The sequence below is a fragment of the Nicotiana sylvestris genome, chromosome 3, assembly GCF_000393655.2.
Source record: "Nicotiana sylvestris chromosome 3, ASM39365v2, whole genome shotgun sequence".
Lineage (NCBI taxonomy): Eukaryota > Viridiplantae > Streptophyta > Magnoliopsida > Solanales > Solanaceae > Nicotiana > Nicotiana sylvestris.
This window is the reverse complement of record NC_091059.1, coordinates 185,918,674-185,945,843: the sequence shown is the minus strand read 5'-3', so window position 1 is coordinate 185,945,843 and position 27,170 is coordinate 185,918,674. Positions and strand designations below refer to the sequence as shown.

The 27,170-nt window shown below is 36.8% G+C and overlaps 2 protein-coding genes across 2 annotated transcripts; one reads left to right on the top strand and one right to left on the bottom strand.

Annotated features, from left to right (window-relative positions):
* The first annotated feature begins 13,038 nt into the window (after window positions 1-13,038).
* LOC104244389 (uncharacterized) lies at window positions 13,039-16,446 on the top strand. Its single transcript, XM_009799797.2, has 5 exons — window positions 13,039-13,174; window positions 13,271-13,820; window positions 14,423-14,930; window positions 15,013-15,094; window positions 16,139-16,446. Exons 1-5 carry the CDS (start codon window positions 13,127-13,129, stop codon window positions 16,367-16,369), a joined length of 1,419 nt encoding a protein of 472 aa, XP_009798099.1. The 5' UTR covers window positions 13,039-13,126; the 3' UTR covers window positions 16,370-16,446.
* Window positions 16,447-20,142: 3,696 nt separating this feature from the next.
* On the bottom strand, window positions 20,143-26,596 carry LOC104244390 (alanine aminotransferase 2-like). Its single transcript, XM_009799798.2, has 15 exons — window positions 26,183-26,596; window positions 25,502-25,552; window positions 25,291-25,341; window positions 25,061-25,126; window positions 24,923-24,984; window positions 23,828-23,906; window positions 23,642-23,746; window positions 23,430-23,540; window positions 23,062-23,199; window positions 22,832-22,906; window positions 22,530-22,650; window positions 22,193-22,347; window positions 21,757-21,831; window positions 21,208-21,411; window positions 20,143-20,560 (listed from the first exon to the last, which is right to left on the bottom strand). Exons 1-15 carry the CDS (start codon window positions 26,414-26,416, stop codon window positions 20,444-20,446), a joined length of 1,644 nt encoding a protein of 547 aa, XP_009798100.1. The 5' UTR covers window positions 26,417-26,596; the 3' UTR covers window positions 20,143-20,443.
* Window positions 26,597-27,170: the final 574 nt, after the last annotated feature.

The window sequence follows — 27,170 nt, the reverse complement described above, 5'->3', positions numbered from 1 at the left end:
ATCACGGAATTCGGGAGTGCCTAACACCTTCTCCTGGGTTAACAGAATTCCTTATCCGGATTTCTGATTTGCGGACTGTTAAACAGAGTCATTATCTTCCTCGATTCGGGACTCAACCGGTGACTTGGGACACCATAAACCTCCCAAGTGGCGACTCTGAATCTTAATAATAAATCCCGTTTCGATTGTCCTTTAATTGGAAAAACTCCATTATGCCCCGCGCGGGGCAGTAAAAAAGAGGTATGACACGCTCCGCGTGGCATTTTTTTTAGAAAGTTCGTATAACTTCAAAAGAATCATTCTTTATGAATCAAGTACCATTCAAACAAAGGGTGCATTGCCTCTTTGAGTGAAGAAGAGAGGGGTTTTGTATAGACACTCTTGAGCCATGTTCGTCGCCCTAGGCTTACCATTATTTCATTTCATTCTATTGATTGGTTCTAGCTCCAAAGAACATATACATGGAGCTATGTCGACTTACGTACGTCTTGTTGACTAAACGATCAGGTATACCACGCCACGTATCATCCCCTCTTTCCATAGAGGAGAGATAAAGAAAAATCGAAGATATAGTGATCGTGCCGTAAGACCTTGTTCCTTTCTACTTGACTAAGTAGTATTCCACTCGTGCAGTGGGTGTATGGGCTAGCCCATGGTGCGGTCAGCTATGATATACTCAACTTCTTCTTTAGTAGGTTTATCTACAACATCTGGTGGTGCCCTCGTGGGCACGTTCCTCTCTGGGGCGGTCTGGTCTAATCGAAGTCAACTGACTCACATGGAATACGGGGTTCGTTTTCACCGAGCTGGTCGCTTGAGTCTATAGGCTACCTTTCCTATCCGCTTTTCTACATCGTCCTAAAGTAGTCCCCGCGAAGCTTTCGGGAAGAGGGGTAGTCTTGTGTGTAAGCATAGCATTTCTGGTCGAACCCGCCCAACCCAACTAAGAAGAACCGAACCTGACAGACACATCTTTTTCCTTTTGGGAGGGTACTCCGAGTAGTGGGTACCTCGTAGGACCTCGACCCGCCTACTCGGGTCTTGTATGGATATGCAGGAAGGGGTGCTCCTAGGTGTGTGTAGGGGTTGTGTTTGTTCGCGAGAAAGGATTCCTCGTCAAGTAAGTTTAGGGGGTGTGGACACACTTGTGTGAATTCGGGTAACGGCTACAAGGGAGAAATCGAAAGGAAACTGTACCCGACCAGGGATGGACATAAACTCGTAAGCTACCGAAGGTAGGGATAATCGTCCATGTCTTATTGTGAAAGAAAAAAGCCGCACCGCCACAGCAGACAGTTTGCTTCCTCTGTTGTCGCCGGGGAGCTCTTGGCGAGGAGACCTTAGGATAAGTTGCTAAAACAAACGGGATGGGAGGATCGACCCGTTCAGATAATTTCGAAGAAAGACTGTTGGCAGCAGGTAGAGAGTTTTGTTTTTCCTGTTCAAAACACAAGGAAATACGGGCAGGGTAGAGCTCGGCAGAGGGTTCGAGAATAGAGTAGGGTCATGTCCTTAAGATTCAGATAAGAAAAGAGTTCCAAACCTTTATGCATGCACCTCCGTACAAGTGCTGCATACAAGTTCCGGCCAGGATGATTAAGAAAGATTCAACCAATTTGAACCGCTCACATCACAATAGTAGTAACATAAAGGCCGTAAGTCGGGGGCAGCCATAACATAAGGCTATTACTTTCATACCTCTATATCTATAGATAGAGAGAGATCAGCTGCATGAGCAACCCAACTGTGCCTTACATGTGCTTTACAGGCCGCACGTAATCTTTCTTCCCAACGAGCCCTTTTTTTATTTGGAAGACGGGCATTGCGTTCGGTTCGAAAGGCATGGTTTTCAGTATGTCTCTAGATAAGGCCCCACTAGTCCGGCTAGCTAGTGAGCGGTTCTTTCGGGCGGGAAGCAGGCCGGGCCCTACGGGTGGGCATCGCCCGCAACGCAAGCACCATTGTTCGACACCACCCGAGAAGCAAAAGATTCGTCAGTCCAGGCTAAAAATACATACATAGATAGTGGTTTAATGCCAAGGCCGGCGATGGAAGCTCGGGACAGAGCCGTATGAGGTGGAAGTCTCACGTACGGTTCTCTGAGAAGGGAGTGGCTACCTACTGGAGCTTCGACCAAGCACCACCGGTCAATTCCGCTTTGGGGCCACCCCTGACTCTACCATTATTATAGGGGTATGGGGTTCGAGACAAAGAAAGATCAAGGCAGCATATCAGTTGTTCCTTTATACTTTACTTGGATCTGTTTTTATGCTATTAGCTATTCTGTTGATTCTTCTCCAAACAGGAACAACCGATTTACAAATCTCATTAACCACAGAATTTAGTGAGCGGCGCCAAATCTTTCTATGGATTGCTTCTTTCGCCTCTTTCGCCGTCAAAGTGCCTATGGTACCAGTTCATATTTGGTTACCCGAAGCTCATGTAGAGGCACCTACGGCAGGATCCGTCATCTTGGCAGGAATTGCTTTAAAATTGGGAACCTACGGGTTTTTAAGATTTTCAATACCCATGTTTCCCGAAGCGACACTTTGTTCCACTCCTTTCATTTATACTTTAAGCGCGATTGCTATAATATATACTTCCTCGACCACTTTAAGGCAGATCGATCTTAAGAAGATCATTGCTTAAACAAATGATTTTATTGTACAAATTTTTGTGAATATTGCTTAGCATTTTTGTAGTTTTTATCTGTGATTGTTTAGTTTTATCAATTGAAAATACAAAAATGTATGTCGCGCATAAAGCTGGGATCTTGTGCTACTATTAGGAATTAATTAAAGTCATATTTGGTTTTTGAATGAATAAAAAATCACAAAAATATTTGTCTTGTTAATTTTTTTTTCGTTTTATCGTTTAAAGGTTGATTTTTGTTTAATTAATATATGATATTGTGTGTTAATTATTACTAAAAAAATCAATTGGTGTCTTGTGATAAAATTTTGATTTTTTATATTTCTTATAATATTTTTAGAATTTTGTAAATTCGGATTTTTATGGGAAAGGAAAAGAAATAAGTTGAATTGGATAAAATTGGGATTGGGCCATTTCAAATTGGACCCAAAATTGGGCCCAAAGCATTTGTTTTGCCCGGTCCAGATCAGTTGGCCTCAGGGACGTCCAAACGACGTCGTCTTGATTATGCTTAATCTGGGCCGTTGATCTCAGAATGATCAACGGCCAAGATCACAAACCCTAACCCATCTCAGCCAACCCGACCCAGCACCATCCACGACCCAATCCCCACAGAGACCAAAACGACCCCGTTTCATATAGTTAAAGTGATCCAAACCGTTGATCTCATTAGATCTAACGGCTTGGATTCATTCACTCACCCCGTATATAAACCTGCCCCTCTCACCCCACGCCCTAAGCTAGACTCCCCCCTCCCTCTCTTCGTCTCCCTCACCAAACCCAAACCCCTTAGAACCCTAGCGTTGCCCCCTTTCCCCTCACCGTAAACCCGGCGGCAACAACGTCGTTGACCCCCAGACTAACACCCCTAGTACACCTCGACCCCCTGAACACAGATCCACAAGCCATGGGTCTCGAATCTTCCCCCACCGTCTCGAATCTTCGTTTGAAGATTCGAGCCGGACCCCAACCCATGCCAAACCCCCCTAAATCCATGACAGGTACCCCCCTCCCCTGACCTCCCTCGTGACCAAACCAAGCTTGGTTTGGTCCGAATCTAACCAGAAAAACCTGAATCCCAAATCGGCCTGTATGAACCCTAGAACTCAAGATCCTGGGGGTTTGTCCAATTAAAAGAGGAGTTGGGGTCTAATAGACCTCAATCGAGGTGTTCTCAGTTAAGAACATTTCGATTGAAGTCCGTTCGACCTCAAAGAAGTCAAGTCCAGTTCGAGTCTGGGTCTTCTTTGTTCTTAAGCTTCCAAGGTAATTTTTCCTTTCCTTCTGTTCTGTTAGTGATTCTATTTGTATCTCTTTACATGTTTAGTTTAGATTATATGATTTTTCTTTATTTTTAAATTAATTCTGCATGTCTTCATAAGACCTTTTTATTTGATCATTCTGTTTGTTTGTTAATTGTACCTGTTGTGAGTTATGTGTTTAACCTGTTCAGAGTCGTCGAATAGTTAGTTCATATAGTTTCCCTGTTATGTCTAAAGTCACTGAAGCCTCATGGTAACCTATTTTGTCTAGCTTGTTTATCGATTGTTTGCTATCTATTATAGCTCGTATAGTCGATTATATAAATTTCGCTAACTAAAATTATCTAAAAAACTAGAGAAGCATGAGTTTGCTCATGTCAGTGTAATTACTTGCATGTTTCTCTTGTCTGTGCTAAGACCTGATTGATACTGCCTCATTCCTTAGTTTGCATTATCAACTCTTTGATTGATCAAGTGTGGTTTTGATTTGGTCAGGATTGGTTCCCAATATGACCAACTCATGCCATTTGATTAACACCCCTTCTGTGTTATGGTGTGTTTGAACCTAAGTTGAGAATTGGATATAGCTGTAGTAATCTGATAGTTCAACCTGAAATCAGTGTTTAGTGTAAGTTTATATAGACTATAACCTCAAACCTCTAAGCTTAAGGGTAATACAATAAATCACAGGAGTTTCAAGGGTATTCTGGGGTTTTAAAGGTTTTGAATTGCTTAAAGGCAAGTGAGTTGACAGTAAGGTACTAAAATATTAATTAAACTAATGAAGTTAATTGACCAATAGTGGGATTGATAATATGTTAAGCACCTTTAGCAGCTGGAAATCAGTAACAACATGGGCTTGATGATAAAAAGCTGAAAATGCACATGTGAATAGTAGTGGAACCTGTTGTACAGTAGGATATCCACTGCATTTTTGAAGTTCAGCAGATTAAAGTAGAAGAAAACCCCATGCCTAGACAATCCTAAGTGGGAAGGACAGCCTTTAGGGTTTATTTTAAACCATGGGCAGCCTGCCTATAAGAGGGGGGGTTCTTTTCTAGGGGGCAGACACCAAGAGGTTTAAAAAACAGAACCCAAGAGCTGAAAAGAAAAGAAAACCAGAAAGAGAGACCAAGAGTTTAGAACCTGAAAGAGAGACCAAGAGTTTAGAACCAGAAGAGAGGGAAGGGGGGTTTGAACCAAAAGAAACTTGAGAACAAAGAGGAAGCTGAAAATTCTGCTTTTCTTCGCCTTTCTTTTGTTTTGAAATCAGCATTAATTGTTTTGTTCTATTCGAAACTTGGACTTCTTTCTTCGAGTGTCAAAAAACCAGAAAGTTGTGGTTCCACTGTCATTGCGGATCCACCTATTTCTGCTTGGCCTCCGCTGAGTCTCCGGAGTTTGTTTTGGTTTGGATTTTAAGCACTATTTCCATTGGTTGTGGCTGAACTCTTTCACTGGGATTTATCCTGCTTACTTTACTGCTGAAACTGCTGTTTCTGTTGTTTGTTGTTTGTTGTTGGTCATTGTTTCCGCGTTGATCACTCCTTTTTTCCTTCTTGTGTCCAATATCCAGGTACACACTTGAATTTCACGCTAATGTAACAGTAACAATGGGTATGAATGAAAGAAGCGAAGAATTTTTAATCGCTGGGTTTTGTAACTATAAGTCTTATAAAGTGTTAGTAGATTGTATGATTCTTTAAGGTTGTAAGTCAACGGAAAATGCATGAGGTCATGTACTTAATTGAAACTTAGTTTGTTTAATACTGTGATATGTAGTTTGTTTAGTAGTATACATGATATAGCTATGTAATTAGTGGAATGTACAAGTAGTTAGTATATTGATAATTAGACTTCATCTCCAATCATGTTTTGTACATATAGGGCGGGTGGCTTTTAACCTTGCCGAATGCAACGTAGCTTTAATCTTTTGAGTTTTTAACTTTATCGGACTCCGTGAGGCAGTTTATAGGACAAGGTTCGAATCTCATTAGTAGCATCTTCTAGTAATTAATTCCATTAGTCTCGTTTAAATGAGTTAGTTTAAATTCAACTTGAAGAATGTTTAGCGTGAGTTTAGCATTTTATTAATCTTGTATGCAATTTTCTTTATCAACTTAAAAGCATGTTAGCTAATGAAATAAGGCATGAAATAATTCCCTGTCTCATAAATAATTAATCTGATAATTAATAAGAGGTCGAAGCTGGTCAAGCATGTTAATTTAATTAGCGTATATTTTCCTTCATTTTTAGAGACAAACATAATAGAAAAATATAGTCGTTGTAGGTTTACCCTTTCAAAAAATGAGACGAGCCTCACCGAATAAAAAATGCAAATTGCGGGGCCCTCAATAATTGGCCGTAATAAAATACTTAGAATTCGGGATGGATTGTTTAGTGAATTTCACTGCCTTCCCCAAAGATAATAACGCGCTAGACTCTTTAGGTGCAGTTTTAATCAAAATACCTTCTTAAATTCGGGTGCGCATTTATGTGACCCAAATTCAAAATCTCAACGGAGTCGGAATGTATTAACAACCACGGGTGCATTGATTGTGACTTGGTTCGAGATGCGTTTTCACGACGTTGCAATTCTATAAAAAATAATAATAATAAAAGCGTTTTAAACTTAATAAAAGCACATAAGTTATAACATGTATTTAAATCAGATATTTAGCCATTATAACAATTTAAGCAACCGTGCTAGAACCACGGGATTCGGGGGTGCCTAACACCTTCCCTCGGGTCAACAGAATTCCTTACTTAGAATTTCTGGTTCGCAAACTTCATTTAGAAAGTCGAAAATTTCCTCGATTTGGGATTCAAGATAAACCGGTGACTTGGGACACCAAAAGCCAAACCTTTCCCAAGTGGCGACTCTGAAATAAATAAATAATCCCATTTTCGAATATTGACACTTAAATTGGAAAAACTCCCTCGCACATTTACCCTCCGGGGCGGGCGCGCAAAAAGGAGGTGTGACACTTCCTCGACCACTTTAAGGCAGATCGATCTTAAGAAGATCATTGCTTACTCCTCAGTAGCTCATATGAATCTGGTGACTATTGGTATGTTTAGTCGGGCGGCGGCCGTTAGGTCACCTATTTTGAGTTATGGACACACAAGGCCAAAACATGTGTGCCGGGCGCGCGACGCATCAACCTACTAGCAATGGGGGAGAAAGCATAGCATGTCGCAATAAAAGCTTGATTCGAGGTATCAGCAAAAACACTGACGTCTGTTCCAAAAACAAAAGACCTTAGCGCCCCGGGACGGGAGTGGGGGACGGCCCTACACGCAGGCAACAGCAGCACCAGCTCTACGAAGTCAGAATTGAATCTTTCTGTTGGCTTTCCCAATTCATTCGTGAATAATAATTCAAGGGCGTGAAGCGAGTACTTCTAGCTGCTTCGCCTGCTTCTTATTATGGCGACTATGTTTTCGTGGCGAAAATGAATGAAAAGCGAGATGAGCGTGCTATTTTCAAATCGATTGATAGATAGCCTGATCTGTTCTGATAGATCGAAAGAGATAGAGAGGGAATCTCTCAAGAATAAGGGGAAATCTCTTATTTCTATCTATTGATGAGACAACTATCTATTCTTGATCCATCAAAAAGAAATCGATATGTATCTGATGGAGTCTACATCGTACGTAGGGCGCCCAAGCGCTTTTTAGGCCAGCTCAGTTCTCTTATCCATCGATCTAATGCATTGGGCTCATCTCATGGAGGGAAAATCCAAAATGTAGTTGTCTTGTTCGCCGCCTCGACGCATTCCCTTCTCTCCCCGGTATCGTCCCACACATAAAGAAAGTGCGTAGAGCCCCGGCCCGACCTGTAGGTCTGCTAACGTAAAGCGAGGAGTTGAGCCTCAACTGGCGAACCGAAGTCACTTTCAGAACCATACTTCCTACAGCTAACATGTGTCATGTCCAGCGGGAACGCGCAACGCAAACGAACCTGAGTTGCTATACCGAATCCCCCGCTGGCCATCGGGGACCGAGTGGTAAGGCCATGATCCGCAGGGGAACAGATCACTCATTCTTCCATTGGAGACAGGTGCACGAACGACAACTCCAAACGTCACACATTAGCCACTTACCTACTGTTTAGGTGGCACCAGCGAGATCCAGCTAAGGTAAGGAACTTCGTGTCGCGACTGCTCTACTCCGCTGCGTTGCGGTCTCTTGAACTGAACTTCATTGCCTTCCCACGCAAAAAGTGAATGGGCGTTGTGCCGTGGGTCAGTTTCGGGATGGGGAGCGAAGAGAGACCAGAAGAATGATTCATTTGGATCGACGAGCTTTTTCAACCCAAAAACAAAGAATCAATGGAATGTCTGTCTATCCATGAACATCTATTCTATCTGTATATCTAGGGGTTGATAATGAGTAAAGACTTAAGTTTATATTCATGGAAGATACTTATGATTGAGAAATTATGATAATTGAGATGAGTAGGAGCTGAGTTAAGATTGGTTATAGTTGATTTTCCCTTGTCGGGATAATGTAGTCTATTGTTGATTCTTCCTTGCCAGGACGGTTAATTATGATTATTGTTGACTGTATATTTGGAACAGGTTGCACACCGCAACATTATTATATATATATATATGGATCGGGTTGCACGCCGCAACAGTTATATATGCGGATCGGGTTGCACGCCGCAACAGATATTATATTGGATCGGGTTGCACGCCGCAACAACTATATATGTGGATCAGGTTGCACACCGCAACAATGTTAAATGATAAGGGATCGGGTTGCGCGTCGCAACAGTATTGTTAATGTATTGTTGTAGACATCGAGTGTTCTTTCATACTTAATTAAGTTTCTGTTAGAATTGATATGTTTCCCTAAAGCACGCCCCCATCCATTTTAAACTGTTATTTCCTATTTATATCTCTGTTGTATATTATATAACTGCACAAGTTTATCTGGAGTCTGGTCCTAGCCTTGTAACTACCTCGCCAGGGTTAGGCTAGACACTTACCAGCACATGGGATCGTATGTGCTGATACTATACTCTGCACTTATGTGCAAATACAGGAGCAGCGCTTGATCAGCAACATTAGGGGAGCTAGCCTTCAGTCCACCGAGACACCGAGGTAGCCTTGCAGGCGTCCGCAGGCCCGACGTCTCCTCTATCTTTTATTATGTTCTGTTATCTCTTGTATCCGAGACAGACAGTGTTTTCTTTCTTTCAAACAGTTGTGTGTAGTGATCTTAGTAGTCCGTGGATATTGTGACACTAGTTTTTGGGTAGAGGCATATGTGGATTTTTGTATTATTTTGGGTTTTATATTCATCAAAGTCTTATGTTTAATTTCATCTTCCGCTATTATTTAAATGCTTATCACCTGTTAATGCAAGTTGTTAAAAGGCTTAAAATAAAGTAGGTAAAGATTTCCAAATTTTTCCGGCTTGCCTAGCTTCTACTATGAGTAGGCGCCATCACGACTCCCGAGGGTGGGAATTCGGGTCGTGACAAAAAGTGTTGTGTTCTCAGACTTTAACTTCCAGCTTCTTTCGTCTCCCTGTTGACTGCCTAATTTGTTTTCATTTTTTAAGTAAATTGGATTTGAATTTTATGTGTCAGACACTTTTTCCGAGTGCTAGACTGACTACGGTGCGTGATCATAATAGCTTTAGTTTATAGCTTACTAGCATCGGGATCTTGGAGCTTATTCAGGTGATACCATCTGTTTAGAGACAAACGTTACCTTATAAATACTGAAATTTTTGAAGCACGCTAAATTTCAATTAACTGAGTTTTTAAAATCAATGATAACTTATTGTTGTGGCTTTGAACTGACATTATAACATATTTCTTATAAACACAGATGAGCCACATATCTCACGCTGTCCAAAAACTCTCAGATTTTGTATAACTATTGATATTAGAGGGTATGCTAAGTTATACTGGGAAGAGGTTTTGAAAGTGAATTTTGCATGTTCCCTTATGCTTTGTTGTCTCAAATAAGCCTTTTTTCATATTATCTTAGGCACACAAAATTCAAAATTCACATGACTTGAATCTGTCGATCTTTTTGATGCATTTTCAGAACATTTCACATCTTGAAGGATTGCATTTACCTCACTTACATGAAAGAATATGTTAATGTTTAAAATAACAATAATGATCTAACAATACAGTTGGGAGAAATTTAAAGTTGGCCAAGTAGTTCTCCTTGCTTTCTTCTACCTTGAAAACTTTAAAATTTTCCTCTTTGTTATTCTTGGCCGTCACTTTGGCAAAACTTAATTGTCTTTTTTCACTTTTTCATTGAGACGACACTGGCAATCGATCATTACTTCATAATTTATAGGTGTTTTTTGTCAAAAATTGCTAAGAAGGCTAAACACCGCATAGAAAAAGTATTCTGACAGCCAATATGTAAATGATATAGAATGTAAATGGTTCTCCTATATATGATACAAAGAATCTGACACTTTTTACTGCCATAGATGTAAAGAGTATATCATTTGCCAACCTTACAACATCGAGTGGAATTTTTGTTCAAAACGCATCGATTTTCAAATTTCATATGAAAATAAAGTTAATAAAAAAAATCTAACTTTTGCAATGTTGGACCTGTGCTGGCACGGGCTATCCCCACCTAGTTGAAGTAGATTTGATCTTACCTTAATATTCTAAAATGTTCATTTCCCTTGTTTATCTCTAGAAAAAACCTTCAAAAGCAATATTCCTAGCTTTGAGTATTTACCACTGAAATCATTGTTCAATTTAATATTTCAGTGAGCCACTTGATCTTGAGGTAGAGGCGGAGCTAAATTCAACTTCCAAATTTGCTAAAATCAGTAGCTTTAACTCAGACCTGAATTTGTGTTCAAACATTTATTTAATATATAAAAATAATTTATTAAAAATTTAATAAATAATTTTTAAGAATCAGAACCAATAAACTTAAAATCTTGAATTCGATTTTATATTAGATGAACGATCCGTTGTCATTCTCGTTACAACAATAATATATATTTCCACAAGTAGGGTCCGGGGAGGAAAGTGTGTACGCAAACCTTACTCTTACCTTCAAAAAGGCAAAGAGGTTATTTCCGGTAGCGTTGTCATTCTCATTCACGAAAAGAAATACTCCCTTAATTCAATTTTCGCTTTTACATGGTCCTTAAGAAACATTAATTAGAAGGATTTTTTTGACTAATTTTTCTTTATTTATTTATGAATAGAGATTAAGATATAATCTCTATTCATTGAACATTTATTCTACTATGTGTTATCTTCATCTTCAAGAACAATTACTATTAAGGGTAAAATGAGAAAAAAATAGAGTATTAATTTTACCTTAAATTTTTAAAATAATAAATAATTTGAGACAATTATTTTTAAAAATCACGACAATAATTTGAAACGGGTGGAGTAAGTAGAAACCTAGAAACAAAGTGCCAGCTCATCCTCTAATATATGTTTTCACAATAAACTGGAAAGCGGTGACAAGAACCAAGGGGGACCCCGACATTCTCTTCAACTTTTGGTTACTAAAACAGTACTCTTGCAGTTTTAGTAATTAGGTGAACGTACTAAACATTATCACGTGGATTTGGATTAATCTTAATATTTACACCTAATGAGGCTTTCCTCAAAGACAGACAAAAGTTTTGCTTGGCACTAGGGTTACAAAGCATTCATTAATAACCTTTAATTATTCATTCTTAGGGGCATGAGCCCACCCTACAAACGGGCTTCAATAACATTATCAATAACCTTAAAAGAAGCTTTCCAACTTTTCACACATTAAATAAATAATTAACTCCGTATACATCATAGAGAATTTTTTATATTATCAATATATTTTAATATGTTGTGACATATCATTTATCTTATTTTCTACGCTATTGTTTTACTTCTTTTAAATCGTTGGTTATAGTTATTTTTCAATGATATGACAGTAAAAAAAAAAATTGAATTATTGTGTACTAAATTATTGTTTGTATATTTTAAATAAATTTTTTAAAATAAATATAAAATTTAGATCAAAATTACTTTTAAAAAAAGTTCACATAATGAATTTTTATACTATCAAATTAAGTAAACCAAAAATATTAACACTTTATACTAACTTGACATGATAATCTGAAAAAGATAATAATAACCTATCATAGTTAACTAAAGTATGATGATGGAATAAAAAAATGTGCTGTTAGGAGAGTTGTTGCGTATTGTTTCATAATGTAGCGTATTATATTAATGTACTATATTATTTCGATGAATATAATGTTTGGATAGATTATATCGTTTTTCGTTATTTTATTATGCCATACACCATGAATTTGGAGAAGAAAATAAAGTATGAGGTTGAACTATTATGAAAAGGGTAGATAATAATTAAGAACAAAAGAGAATAAAATATAACGACGCGACCATATCAAATTGATTGTTACAACTTTTCATCATTATAAAACACAGATTTAAAAATATAATATACTCCTTCCGTTTGAATTTACGTGAACCTATTTATCTGGTCACAGAGTTTAAGAAAAAGAGAAAATTTTTGAACTTGTGGTGTAAAATGATGCTCATATATTTTATGTGGCTACAAAATCATTGCATTATTTTCAAATATAGAAAGGGACCATTCTTTTTTGCACGAACTAAAAAAAAAAATATTTACATACATTAAAACGAAAGAAGTAATAAAATATAAATAACAAGCGAGATAAATATTGCATTCAAAATAACATAACATGTAACAATCATTCAAACAAGCTGTTATAAGACCATTATATATAAGGTATCCTTAATAAAGTATGCATGATTTGATAATCCATCCATTTTGGCAACTTTGACGAAACTTTTCTCGTCTCCCAAAGCATCTCCCATTTCTTTAAGTACAATTTGTTTGTTTTCTTCCTTGTCCTCACTAGAAACTAGGACTATTACACTCTTGTTTCATTTTCCTTTTAGTTGAAGCAGCTGAAAGAGTGAACCCATCGTATTTGTATATGGTTTGTCCTCACCTGCCAGTCCTATTGCATGTTATGGCAAATTTTGAACACTGTTTCTGAATCTGCTTCCTTTGGCATTGGCATGAGTTATTGCTGTTCCCTATTTCAGCAAAACCACCTCTTTCTACACTACACCAATCTTTAATATTGGCAAAAACATAAAATTTCCTCCTAAAATTTCACTGCTAAAATATACTTAGTCCATACAACTTCAGCTGGCATTTATGGATCTTAACTACTGTGAACCTCCAACTCTGTTTCCATCTCAAGGGGTAAAACTGTTTCTTTTATGTTCTTGAATAATTTTATTGTTGCTGATTCTAAATGGGATTTTGTTGTTGCTGATTCTTGTTTTTGTTTTATTGTAGGAAGCAACATTAGAAGGGAACAATGGGAACCCATTCTTGGATAGTTTTCCTGACCCACTATGTAAACTTAATCTAAAGGAGACTTCTGATTTTGTAAAGTCATTGCCAACAGCAAGCAATAATGGAGTTGAAAGCAGAGGGTTTATAAAAAAGGAGGGAGGAATAAGTTCAGTGACAAGGAGGAATATGGATGCTCCTTCAACACCGGGTCGACCCATTTTCAGTTTCAGTGTTGGGAATTTTTCAAGAAAGAATTTCCCTTCAAAATGGGATGATGCTGAGAAATGGCTTGTTAATGGAAGCCCTGCTTCTCATCATCAACATTATGGCTTAAAGCCAACATTAGAATCTTCAAAACTGTCAAAGCAGTGTAATAATGGGTTCAAGCTAAAAGAAGCTGAAAATGTGTTTGCAGAAAAAAACAGAGTTATAGATGAAAAGGTATCAAAAGTGGCTTCAGATTTTCAGGTTTCTTTACCTTTAAACCATCACCATATTTCTGCCGGAGCTTCCAATACTATTCCTTCTGCAACAGATGTTTTTCTAAAAGGTAAAAAAGCCCTTCGCTTTACTACCCCATTGTAGTTATATTTCTTCTAGTATTTTTTTGGAGAAAAAAATGGGTGGTAACTTTAATTTTGTACCACCAATTTGAATGTTTAACAGCTTAATCTAGTTAACATCATTTTGGACAATAATTGGTCAAGTTGTTTCCGTGTGACCTATAGGTCATGGGTTCGAGCCATGGATGCTTGCACCAGGTAGACTGCCTACATAATACCCTTGGGACATGGCCCTTTCCCGGATCCTGCGTGAACGCGGGGTGCTTTGTGCACCGGGCTGCCTTTATTTGGTTAAAGTTGAAAAAATAATACTCATTTAAACTTGAAGAACATTTAGAAGTTAAAATTGTGTTTGGACATGAATTTGACTTGATAAAAATGTTAAAATTTTGCGAGTGAAAACCAAATGGTCACTTGAAATACTCCTCAAACCAGTATTTCTATTTCAAGTTGAAGTTGAAATAATGGACAAAATTGTAATACGGAACATTGATTTACATTTTGGTAAAATTTAGGACTGATAAAAGGAAACAACTTTATGAATATTATGGTGGAAGTTGAACAAAATCCAATGGTCTTGTAATTGCAGATAAGTTCACAGATGAGGTGGAATCAATTTATCCCAAATTTAGGTACTTAGAACCTACAAAAGAAGGATTTTTGTTTGAAAATGGGGCAGGAAAATCAATGAAAGAAGCAACAACAGAGGTAATTCATGAGGTTAAACACAGAGATATTGGTACAGAAATGACTCCAATTGGCAGCTCTACTACTTCAAGATGTCACACTCCATTCAAGAGCCCGTCACCTGCTCGACACAATACCCCTGCCGATAGATCTGGTCCATTGGATTTACCAAGTTCTGGTTCTGATAGCACAGTTGATATAATGCAATTGCAAGAGTGTCATTTAGCAAAATTGCAGTTGGGGACACAATTTGACTCTGTTACGACTAATTGGAGTTCGAGGGAAGAAGAGGAGGAGGATATATCGAAGAGTTTGAGACATTTTGAGATAAATAATGAATGCAGAAAGAGTGTCTCAGAGTCCAAAATGCGTTCGTGGGAAGAAGAAGAGAAGAATAAATGCTGCCTCAGGTGAGTGAATTTTGCTGTGCCCACTTCTCTTTTCATCTGTACTTAGAGTTTACAAGTTATAAAAAAAAAATTTAAATCGCAGGTATCAAAGAGAAGAAGCAAAAATTCAGGCCTGGATAAACCTCCAAAATGCAAAAGCAGAAGCTCAATCAAAAAAACTTGAGGTATTAATTTATATCTTACTCTTCTTTAACTTTTGGGCATTGCCGTAAAATTTCAATGCTAGAGCTGCTTCATTACCTTTGTTTTGCTCTTATATAAACATTGTTCAAGTATATTAAGTTTTTATAGCCATACCAGAGGAACTAGGGGTGGAATATATGAAGTTGTGCTTGTTTGATTGATTTTTGTTCATTTGAAATTCTTTCCTGTCCTACGATTTGTCGCAGCCCAAAATCCATGGTACGTACTGGCTGTTTTGGCCTAACACTCCTCACGAATTTATTCCTTGGGCTACTCCACATCGACTCGAAAATCGCGCATACCACGTGAACTTGTACTCAATCATATATAGCACTTTACTCCTCTCCTTTTCTATGTGGGATTTGCCTAAATATGTATCTCTTCTTCAGAAGCTTGCCGGTCTGAAAGTTTACTATGCCTTCTTCTTGGGCGTCTTATAGAAGAATATAACTAAATACAGTTCCCAAAGAGTAGCTGTGCAATGTTGACGAGCTGGGAAGAATTTATCAGTCTTGTGTTGTCTTCATACACATCGAGCCACTAACTCTTGCTTCGTGGTCCAACATATATCGTATCGAGTGTTGTCTCGTCTTCCCTCTATGCAGCTGCTTATAATTTAATTTTTTTCACATGCAAGAAGGAATAGAATAGCAGATTAGTCAGCATTAACACATTATTATATCTTCATGCATGACAAGTTGGTTCTGGAAGTTCCAAACCCATGTGAAGATAAGATGTTGCGGTGTTACCTTGAGCTTTAGGATTTCATGCTTGATAAAGTAATTAAATATTCCTCGTTCATTGTACTGTTACTAGTTCTAAATTCAAATATAGGCCTCTATGTTCCCCCTTTTCCTTCTTATTCCCTAAAAAATTGAGGCGATAGCCGGCCACCTAATCTCTTAAACTAAAAATAGATGGCGGGTGTATAATTTATGTATAATGTATGTATACCGGCTAGAAAAAGTAAACATTGAATCTGGCTGGCTATTTGTGTTCTAACATAGCATTTGGTTCCACTTCAGGTGAAAATCCAGAGGATGAGATCAAATTTGGAAGAGAAGTTAATGAAAAGAATGGCGGTTGTTCATCGAAAAGCCGAAGAATGGAGAACTACAGCTCATCTTCAACACAAGGAACAAATAGAAAAGGTAGCTGACCAAGCACGGAAGATGATGTTGACAAGGCAAAACTCACATTTATCTACTGCCCAAACTTCGTGTGGTTGTTTGCCATGTCGTAACCATCATATTTAATTCGAATCAGGCAGCAAAATTCAAAGAGATTGACTCTCATGTATTCCTATGAGTTAAGCATGTATAATTCTTGTTCAGTGATTCTTCAGAGAAGCTAAATGAGATCAAATTTTACGGGCAAAACATGTAGTTATACCACTAGGGCAACTCCACAATTAGCACAGATCACTGTTAAATGGTATAATTGGCATGATGATGAAATTTTGATTTTTACACCATTTGGTATGCGGAGCTCATCGGTTCCAACGAACTCAATTTTGCATCACGTGGGACAATTTAAAGGGGCAATGCTCCTAAAGTTTGAACTCGAGAAGTATGTTTAAGGGTAAAAGAATTTCATCCATCTACACTCCTTAGTTGTGATGAAAATTCATTGCATCGTAGAATGTGGTAAAAATCTCGGTAACCATTACAGATTTGAATCTATCTTAAAGTAAGGTCTTTCCCACCCTTTAGGTACAATTGAAGCTATCTTAAAACTAAGGTGTTTAATCTTGATTCTTGATTATCAAACGTGTCTGCACATCAAAGTTTGGAAGCAACAAGAACCAATTTTTTTGGTAGATATATTGTTTGATATTGCAAACTCTAAAAGCCCTTTGTCCTGAATGGCCAACAGTTTTCCCAGGTTAAAGAATTATGTATAATGTAGCTGTCAACCCTGCGTTATTAAGGCTCCAGCGATCAGACTGTTCAAATCTGTCCAAACTCCAAACTACCAGTTTCGATGTAGTGTTAGAAAACGAAATATAGGATGTTGGTTGCTTGTCTGCTTGTAGTGTTAATTTTGATTTAATTTTTTATACACCAACGATATAAATGAATATTTATACCATCTGATTTGACATAATAAGTTCATTAAATTTATCACATTCATACGTTTGATTTATTGATTTGATTTCAAACGTCTTGGGACCACGTTCAACTGCTACAGAAATTCTGGGCTTTCGTGCATAGCTTCTCATTATAAGCTGCTAACATTGGTGCAATAATTGTATCTTCAATGATCAACGAAAGCAACACTAGGATTTTAGATTGTTAGTTTCTCTTATTATGGTTAAAAAAATACACTTTAATTTCCCAAAAAGACTTGCACCCACTAAACATGGACATAATCATGCATTGTCTAGAACATGAAAAAAGAGTAGCTCGGTGCACTAAGCTCCCGCTATGTGCGGGGTCCGGGAAAATGTCAGACTACAAGGATCTATGTATGCAGTCTTACCATGCATCAGCACTGACCAGAACATGACACCCCTTAAAATAAAATAAAAAAAATATTACATAGGAAACTCGAAATTTTATAATCTTTGATGTATTGGTACCAAAATGCATTAGGTGTGACAAGGGCTTTTAAGATTCTTGGTCTGCATAATTTCCAAATTTAGGCAAGTAGACAAAATAATCCATCTGAGGTCTATCTGACAAGCTAGAAAAAGAGAGGCCCCCCCAAACCCAAAGCAAGAAAACTGAAAAAGAGAGAAAAAAGTATAGGTGATAGATAATGTTGATACTTAGATTTTTTCTGGATACAAGGCAGTACCATCACAAGATTTTTCCTATATTCACAAGGTAAAAGGTCAATTTTTCTTACCTGCAACTGAATCTTATTTAATACTAGTTCGATTTCTTTTCGCTTTTCAAATTCCCTTTTATAAAGCTGCTTGCTCACTGACCTCTAGGGTAAATAATTCGAGCCTCCAAATAACCATATCTCCAAAACCAAATGGCACCATTGCTACGTTGAGTCTTAACCCTATTAATAAGACAACCATAAAAGACACTACATTTATGATACTCTTAATTCTTTTCGCACACATAAAAATGTACTTTCAGTATTTTTAACTTGTTTTCCACAGGTAACACGCCACTGTCTGATCTTTTGATTGACGTTTCAGCATAAGATACTATTTAATTAAGAACTTAATCTATTGAGAGTTTTAATTGAAGTTTAAAATAACACTTTTTTTTTGTGTTTGTGTGGTAATAAAAGACTTTTAGTTAAAGATAACACTACTAGGAGTACTTACAACATGAGATTAGTTCGGATAACATAGTACCTAAACTATCCCTTTCAAAAGACTTCCAAAAATATCTTAATTACATCTATCTAATTGGTCCGCTATTCCATTAACTTCTCGAAATAACACTACTCCACTAACATATGAAATAACACTCTTATTACCAATTTAATTGTCCCTTTTGTTTAGAAAACAATCATTAAAGTAAGTTAAGTTTTTTACTTTATGTAAATGAAAGTAGGTCCTAAGGTGTCGATGAATTTATTTTGAATAAATTTATCTTAGTAATGCATAATGGCTTATCGCATGAGATTTAAAAAAATACTAATAATATCTTCCGATATATAAAAGTTAAAGAGCTACATCTAATATCTTACACTAAAACACTCCAAAATTACACATACAGGTAAAACATTTTGTTGCCATTGCAAATGGATAAGTCCCGCTCCAAAGAACTGTATTTTCACATCTTGGATTTACTTGTAGAACATATTAGTGGAGATTTTGTACAGGATACAGTAAAATGTCCTAGCAGGAAATAAAAGAAACTGTGTTGCCAACATGCTTTCAATTGGTGACCGATTCTTTTTTTAAATAGAACGCACTTAAGAATAAAATTATGCTGCATACGGGTGTACAAAAGAAACTGACAAACTGCACCAAATCGATAATTCGAGTCAAATCGAGAAAAAAAACCGACTATGGTTTTGTTTGATTTGGTTTGGTGTTGGGAAAAAAAATCCGACCATAATTGATTTGGTTTGGTTTTAACTATAAAAAGTCAAACTGAAACTAAACCAACCCGACATTACATGTATAGAAGTTTTAAATATATTCACTACAAGAAAATATTTATTGCAGTGTAGTTTATAAATATTTCTTAAACTTTTTCATAATTTTATCTTTTAACGTATTATTTCAAGCTTGAACTTATAATTTTTGAATGCTCCAATAAATTTTATAGTCCATAAATGTTAGTAACTCAAATAAATATCAAACCAAAATCAAATCGATGTTAATGCCAACAAAAGACACTCAATTCAATTGTACTCAGAATGACACTAATGTTTTATATATATATATATATATATATATATTAATTTTTCCATGGTTTAGATAAAATACACAACTTATTTTTTTAGTGTTTAGTCATATAAATGATAATACTTATTAGTCGTACTTATTTTAGCAACTTAGTAATTTTAGATTATGTTTATTTTCATTATGACTTATTAATAATATTTGTTGTATGTGATTTTGTTATCTTTGTTGTAGAATATTTTAATATATGTACAATACCATTGCTCATCTCATATTTTTTGTTATTTTCTTCAAAAACACCTTATATAGTTATCTCTTACCAGGATTAAAGAAATATTTGGAACACAAATTCTTTATTTTGTGCTATGAAGACTTTATGGAAGAAAAAAAAAACCCCGAGAAAACCGAGATAAAAAACCCGACTTGTATTGGTTTGGTTTAGATTTTAAATTTAATAATCCAACACAATTCGTTTGATTTGGTAATTAAAAAATCCGAACTAACCCGGCCTATGCACACCCCTAATGCTGCATATGCAAGCTATCATCAAAAACTTGATGAGAGTTAATAAAAAAGAGGTTAAAACGAATATTTTCTCTGATGACTTACTTTCATATGCAGGAGCCAGGAAATATTAGTTACCCACAAAACTGGACTTGCTTGAGTATACTAATTGAAAGTGACTAAGACTGCCTGCGGCATAAGCTGTGATTGCACAAATACCACGACGTTTAAATTTCGATTAACCATGTCAACTTTGACTAAAACTTGACCTGTTTGGCATACAAAACAATCTTCACATTGATCATCTAGAACGAGAGAAGTCAATGTCTGGTCAACTTCAAATAAAACAAGGATAAACAACCCCCCAATTAGTAGTACCAAACAATCCTATCAGTTTTCACTACTGAAGTACAACTGTTTCTGGTGAGGATGGAAATAGAACATACAAAGATGTGTTTATTCAAAATTCTCTATAACCAGGTCCCAATAGAATGTACTCTCAGATTCCTTAGTCGCGGAATTCATCCATGAACTGCTTATGGAAATCTGTAAGACGAGATACAATAGATGGTATCTTCTCTTCTTGCGGTAATATTGTGCATCTAAAATGCCACGTTCCAGGACGCTTCACGGAAGCAACAAGCAAATACAACAGATTTAGTAAATACCAACAGTTCTCAATAAACAGTAGTGTAACAAATACCCTTAGTTTTCAAACAATAAACAGTTTCTTCTCTATTGGTAAAGTGTTTCATTTTTTATTTAATTTTTTCTATTGATAAGGTGATTCTTTTGCACCAAAAATCATTACCCTCTCATTATTTAGAATATACTATTCAGTACTGCATCCTTCTCTTCCCTATGTCGGCATCTAGCATCTCAGATTGCAATATAATAGAATGAAATTTTAATGCCTACCGGGTATGCAAACTAATCAGCATCTTGACAAAAGGAACGTTTCTTGAATCAGACTAACCTTGACAGCAAATATAGTTGCTTCTTTTCTATTGAAACAATCCTCCAAAATTTGTTTCCCCAATTTCTTTTTACAATTCATTTTTCCTTGAACCCTTCTGAAGGTAGAGACCTTTTTTTTCCTTCTGAAGGTAGAGATATTCAAACTGTTCAGGAAATGCTTATTTAGGTCTGTCTGTTGACATTTACTCATCCAGGTAAAAGCCATGTGCATTTTTCGAAATTAGTGGTGTCAGTTACCAACTATTTAATTACTAGGAATAGCATGAAGCAAGTTGTCAAAAATATAAGAATCACCTGGCCAAATCCAGAGCCTGGGACAACAACAATTCCAGTGGCATTGAGGAGGCGTCGAGCATAAAAGGCATCTGGTGCAGTTTTAGCTTCTTCTGCTGCTTTTATTGCTTTAGCAGGTAAGTTAATACGTGGAAATAGATACATTGCGCCCTCCGCTTTATTGCATGTTATTCCCTCCAAACTGTTGAATGCATCTTCTAGTGTCTGTTGACAAATTAGTCAAAAAAAATTGCCAAACACAGAAGAATAGAAAATGTACAAATTGGACAGATAAAATTCACCAAATTTGTACAGATAAAATTCAGCAACAGGAAGCAAAAAATTTGGATATACCATTTTTGAAAAGCTGAAATGAAACTCTAGAGGATATTATTTTGTGACAACCTTTTTTTGGAGAAAATTTCAGGCACCATTTCTGCTTCCTACTTTAACCGGCTCTTCTTTTTTCAGATGCAAGGTTCATGATACAAAAACAACTCCCACTACTTCACCAAAACAAACTAGTTTATTATTTAGTCACCACTAGTTGTATGTGCTGATGCTACTGACCTTTGCACGCCTTGCCAAGGATGAGAGTATAGCTTCTTTCTCAGCACTAAAAGACTCGTATGATTCATCACCCACCTGCAGAAAACAATAGAGCAGTCCTGTTAGTCAAGCATCAATAACACAGATACAAGGAACCTCACAACAAGCTTCTAAGTTTATAGTCAGAGCTGAGTGCATATCATTGTTGTGACATCTAATGTTTAGCTCACCACATTAAAGAGTATGATACACCTACATAAATTAAACCATTGAGGTACTCGTTCTGGTTATAGATTCTATAACTACCACTACCAAAAATATTCGACCAATGAGGGTGGAAACCCCACTCCTATTAATAGCTGCACCTCAATCCCAAGCTATCTGGGGTCGTCTCAATATCAATTTTACTCCTTTTGGGGAATGCAATGCCATGTATTACAGAAACAGCATTACCAACCTTTGGAGGGCTCATGACCAGGCTTGCAAGAATCTGACCAGAAATGTTGGAACACAGATTGACAGATGCCACTTTGTATATCTGTTCCCTTATCTCAGGGCTAAATCCAGTGACCTCCATGTAACCTCCTCGCTTTCCACACTCTCCATAAAATCCTAAAGCCAGTAAGGGAAGTAAGCAAAAGCCAAGGATTAAAGAATATAATAAATCAGAAGCTTTTGTGAAAATGAAAAACTCGCCCCTTTCCCCCTTCTCCCCCACAACTTTGTAAGATGCAGACAAACGAATGAGAAAGACCACCAACAAGAGAGGGATGGATGGAGGTAGTACAATCTACCTTTTGACACAGACTGAAAAGAAACTAAAGAGATGTCCTTTTCTCCAAATCCCATAGAGCGAGCAATTTTCTTAAACGAGTGGAACTGCTTCTCAGGCACATAAACATTTTCCTGATACACCTGCATGAGTTCCACAAGATATGAGAGGACTTACAATTTTAGAATTAGTTGCACAATACTCAGGAATGAAAAAATTATGACCCCCCTCAAACAAGTGCAGAATCACTGGTAAATTCCCGTGGAAGGAAAATAATTTGCCAGAATCAAACAAAGAAGAGCATCTAGAGGGAAATAAACTCACTTCATCCGCCAGAAGAACGAGGCCTTCTTTCTTGCAGAATTCCACAATATCTCGTTGGTTGGCCTCAGCAAGAACCTAAGGTATACATAGAAGCTATTCATGCTACATGTAAACATTCTGAAATATTATTGGGAAAGGGAAGACCAGCATTTTCCACCACAGTAGGTTCTTCCTAAATGACGTAAATCAATGATGAGATTCCAAAATCTAATAAACCAATAAACCATTACCTGCCCAGTTGGGTTGCCTGGATTGATCACAACCAAAGCCCTAACTTTAATACCCTTGGATTTTGCAGTTTTCAGCTGATTCTCAAGCTCTGAGATCTCCAGTCCCCATCCTGTTTCTTCATCAAGATAATAGGGAACCTAAAATACCAGATAAAAGCATACATAAGAGGCTCCTGTGTGGATCACCTTCAACTGATAGTAAGTCAATCAGGTAAGCTCTCATTAATAAAAGTTTACAATAATCTCTTCCAGAAGTAGGTTAACCTAGCCTATTAATTAATTATTTAATTAAAAGATCTAATAGTTGCATTCAAGGTCAACTATACAACTAGCACTGATCAGCTTTAAATTGAAGCAAAGACACGTACAAGAGTGCCACCATGGAGGGCAATTGAAGCGGAATAAAGTGGATATTGGGGGATGGGACAGAGAATTCCATCATTCTCCGACCCAATGAGCAACTGCATCATCATGTGAACCTGAATAGAGATGAAGAACCAACATTATCTACACCTTGCTATTCTTTTAGTTACTTCTCTCAAAGCTGTACGAATAACTATTTGAGATCAAAATAATTCACCGCTGGGCTTGCACCATCAGTCAAGAAAATATCATTTGGATCAGCAGGGAAGCCATCACGAGCTTCGATACCAGAAGCAATTGTATCACGTAATCCTTTGATGCCCTAGATTTAGCAAACACAAAAATAAGTTCTATGAGTATACTGGCTGCAAATCTAGGACATTGCAATAGAAGATATAGTCACCTGACTGTGGCTGTATGCACCTGTCGCTCTGCCAGGAATTTGGTCGAGGATCTGGAAAGCTCGTTCTATTGAATCCGCACTACAAAGCAAAGAGAGAATGAAAGACATCAAATAACAATTTCTCGTAGTTTCTGATTGTTTCTATGAGACGTAGTTCAGAAATCTTCTTTTCCTTATCTTAGGTAGCAGGACAATGCCATTTAGACCATAAAATCCTGTAGAACATGGCTGAAGTTGATTCAAATTCTTCACCATACTCCTTTACATTGGTGACCGATGTTTCCAACAAATATCCGGGCAAAATGTTTTTGCTTCTACTTGGGTGTAAAGTCATAATCAATACCATGGTATTTAGGAAAAGGAAAAGCTCAAAGAAAGAACCTATCAACTAAAACATACAAGATTTTGAAAACAAAAAGTGAATGACTATAATTCAATAATAACACTGCATTGCACTGATTTCACAGAATAAAGAAAAAGTAAGAGTTTGATCATAGCCACTTGCATTTTTTAGAAATACCAGATGATATGTATACAGTTTGAAGCTAAAACTGAAACAATACCCACAGGCAGTAGGTGCTAATAAAACAGAGTCATCAATTATCTCAAAGTGTTCACCATCAAATATATTAACTTAGAGCTTCTCAATCATCACAACCTTCCACATTCTATAGATCTTTTAGCTTAAAGTAATACATTTCACTTTTCTCAGGCCTCAAAAACATTACTTGATATGTCAAGATGACATGAAATAGAATAAAGTCATCACTCTCATAGTTCACTTTTTCTAACTTGCATCAATTACAATAACAATCACTTGGTTTTATATGTTGGACTTGGACTTCAAAACATTAAAAAGAATAATATCATTAAAATTCTGATGCAAATTATTTACTATACAACAGCAAGGACGAAAGCTCCCATCAGTAGCAGGAAATTTAACTGTGCCATGTTTGAAAAATACAGGGGAAAACATTTGTTTTATGAAAATTAGTCATGTTAATTCCACTTCTTCAGACATCTCTGGAAACTAAGGCACGCGAATTGTTTCATTGCGCTACAAGGTGCAGTGAGGTTGATAGACAAACTTCATACCTGAACAGACCTTGTGTTTCACTTTTGTCCAAAATAACTGGATGGTCACATAATGCAAGGACCTAAATACAGGAATCCACCTTAGACATTGCTCGACCAGACAAGTAACATAATCTAGAATCAAACAATTTATCCTACCTCCCTAAAGAAAGTAATAGGCTGCTGGGCCAGGGATTGAGGATTTCCAATATTGCAGTATAAGATCTGCATAAATTAGAGGAATGAGTAAAGAAAAGATCAAGACAACAATAACACTCCAGGTCACCTATATTACTCTTTGTTACAAGGGGAAAGAAGATAAATTCGTTATGATATGCAATATTACAACTTAAATGAAAATAAAAAACCAAGTCCACAAGAGTTGGTACCTCGTCAAAGGGATGAGAGCCTGGATTCTCCTTGAGGTCTTGCTGTAATTTCTGCATGATGATGCATCGCACAGGACACCATCAATACAATTTTTATTTAATTTGTAAGATTAAGCATGCCCAAAAACTAATTGTGCAAGTGCAACTAACAAGATTCTGAAATTCCGATTGTTAATTCTAGCTAGTGTGTGAAATCGAGTTCCGGAACTACCTGAGCAAGGTTGACAATTTCTCCACGAACAGCATACTCACATTTCAAAACCTGAAACCAACAATAAGTTGAACTACATCAAGTGATTTGACTCTAGAAACAACATTAAAATCCTACATCAGACAGGGCAAATACATAAAAAGATCCTACTTTTGGAAAGATATTAAAAAAGACGTCACATTCACTAGCAGTAGAAATTTTTTGACATTACTAGCTACTCCCTCAGTTCCAATTTATGTTAACCATTATAAAAGTTTCTCAAGGTAAAATTATAAGTTTAAACTAAATTGTTTTCAAATTTAAAAAGGGATCATTCTCTATGGAACAGATCAAAAAAGAAATAGAAATAGGTTCACATAGAGTTACTATCAGGTTAATTAAAGTGGTCTAGAACTAGTGATATTAACCATTAAAAAAACAGACAAATAAAACATTGAATTGGTAGTTGGACCAAAATAGAGGAATTATAACCAAGAACCGAATATATAGCATTAGTGAAAAGCAAAAAGGATAAACCATTATTTTTACACTGAAAACTAATTAAATGTATTCGCGAAGATATCAATTACTACGAAACAATTGAAAATCATTAAATTGGGTCGAGCTAAAAAAAATAAACGCAAGTGAATAAGGGCAAAAACAGAAAAAACAAATTCAAAAGTATAACAGCAGCTGGAATACCTTTGGATTAACGTTGTTAAGAGTCACCGGGGTAGATGAATAATCGGAAGCCATTGAATCAGAAGGAGCTGTGTGAAGAGTGGACAAAAAACGAAGAACAGAAGCGGATTGAGAAGGTGAGGGTAATGGGGAAGAGGTGTGGCGTTGTAACACGTAAGTAGAAGTAGGAGAAGAATAGGTGGTCCTGGTTTTAGTGATGAGATTTTTGGCTTTTTCAGCTACGAATCTCCGCATTCTGGAATTGTGATTTAACTTTATTGTAGATGGATTTAAAGAACAATGGGCGGAGAGTTAAACAGCGGTTAAAGTCTTAATATTCCAAGAACCAAATCCACAAATCCAGTGCTTTTTGACTTACTGCCCACGTTACAACATTGGCTTAGAATTAGCACGAAAAACTCTGACAAATGTTGTAGTGGTAGAAGTAGCTCGTTTATTCTGACTCATTGATGTAGCATCCGCCGCCCACTGTATCTGTATTTTATTACTGTTGTTTTGTCCCTTCACATGAAATACCTCGTCAATTCTCCTAAATTACGGCAGTAAAAATTGCACCTCAACTTCAAATTAGTTAAAGAGACAAACAAAATCTCTAATTTATTTGCCTTCGTTTAAACGCAATATTTTCTACAATATTCAATAATAACGCCTAACTATGCCTTATAAAAAGGACAAATTGGTCGCTGCAAATATAATCCGGTTTTAAGTCCGGAATCGAATCCTCAGGAACTAACCTATCTATTACACTCTACGGCAATGTTATTATCAACTCAATCAATCTCTAGATGCAAGATTTTTGATCAATAAAGATTGGGTTTTTGTTTAACTACTTCAACTACTATTAAAAACAACAGTACGCTAAAACAAAGTTAATTCAATGGTAAAAAAAAATCTAGGGCAGTGATTTCCCCAATTGCTAGTTTAGGTCTTGACTCTTCTGCTATAGTCTCGCCGTAATACTCTATGAGGATTAAGAGTTATGGGTTAT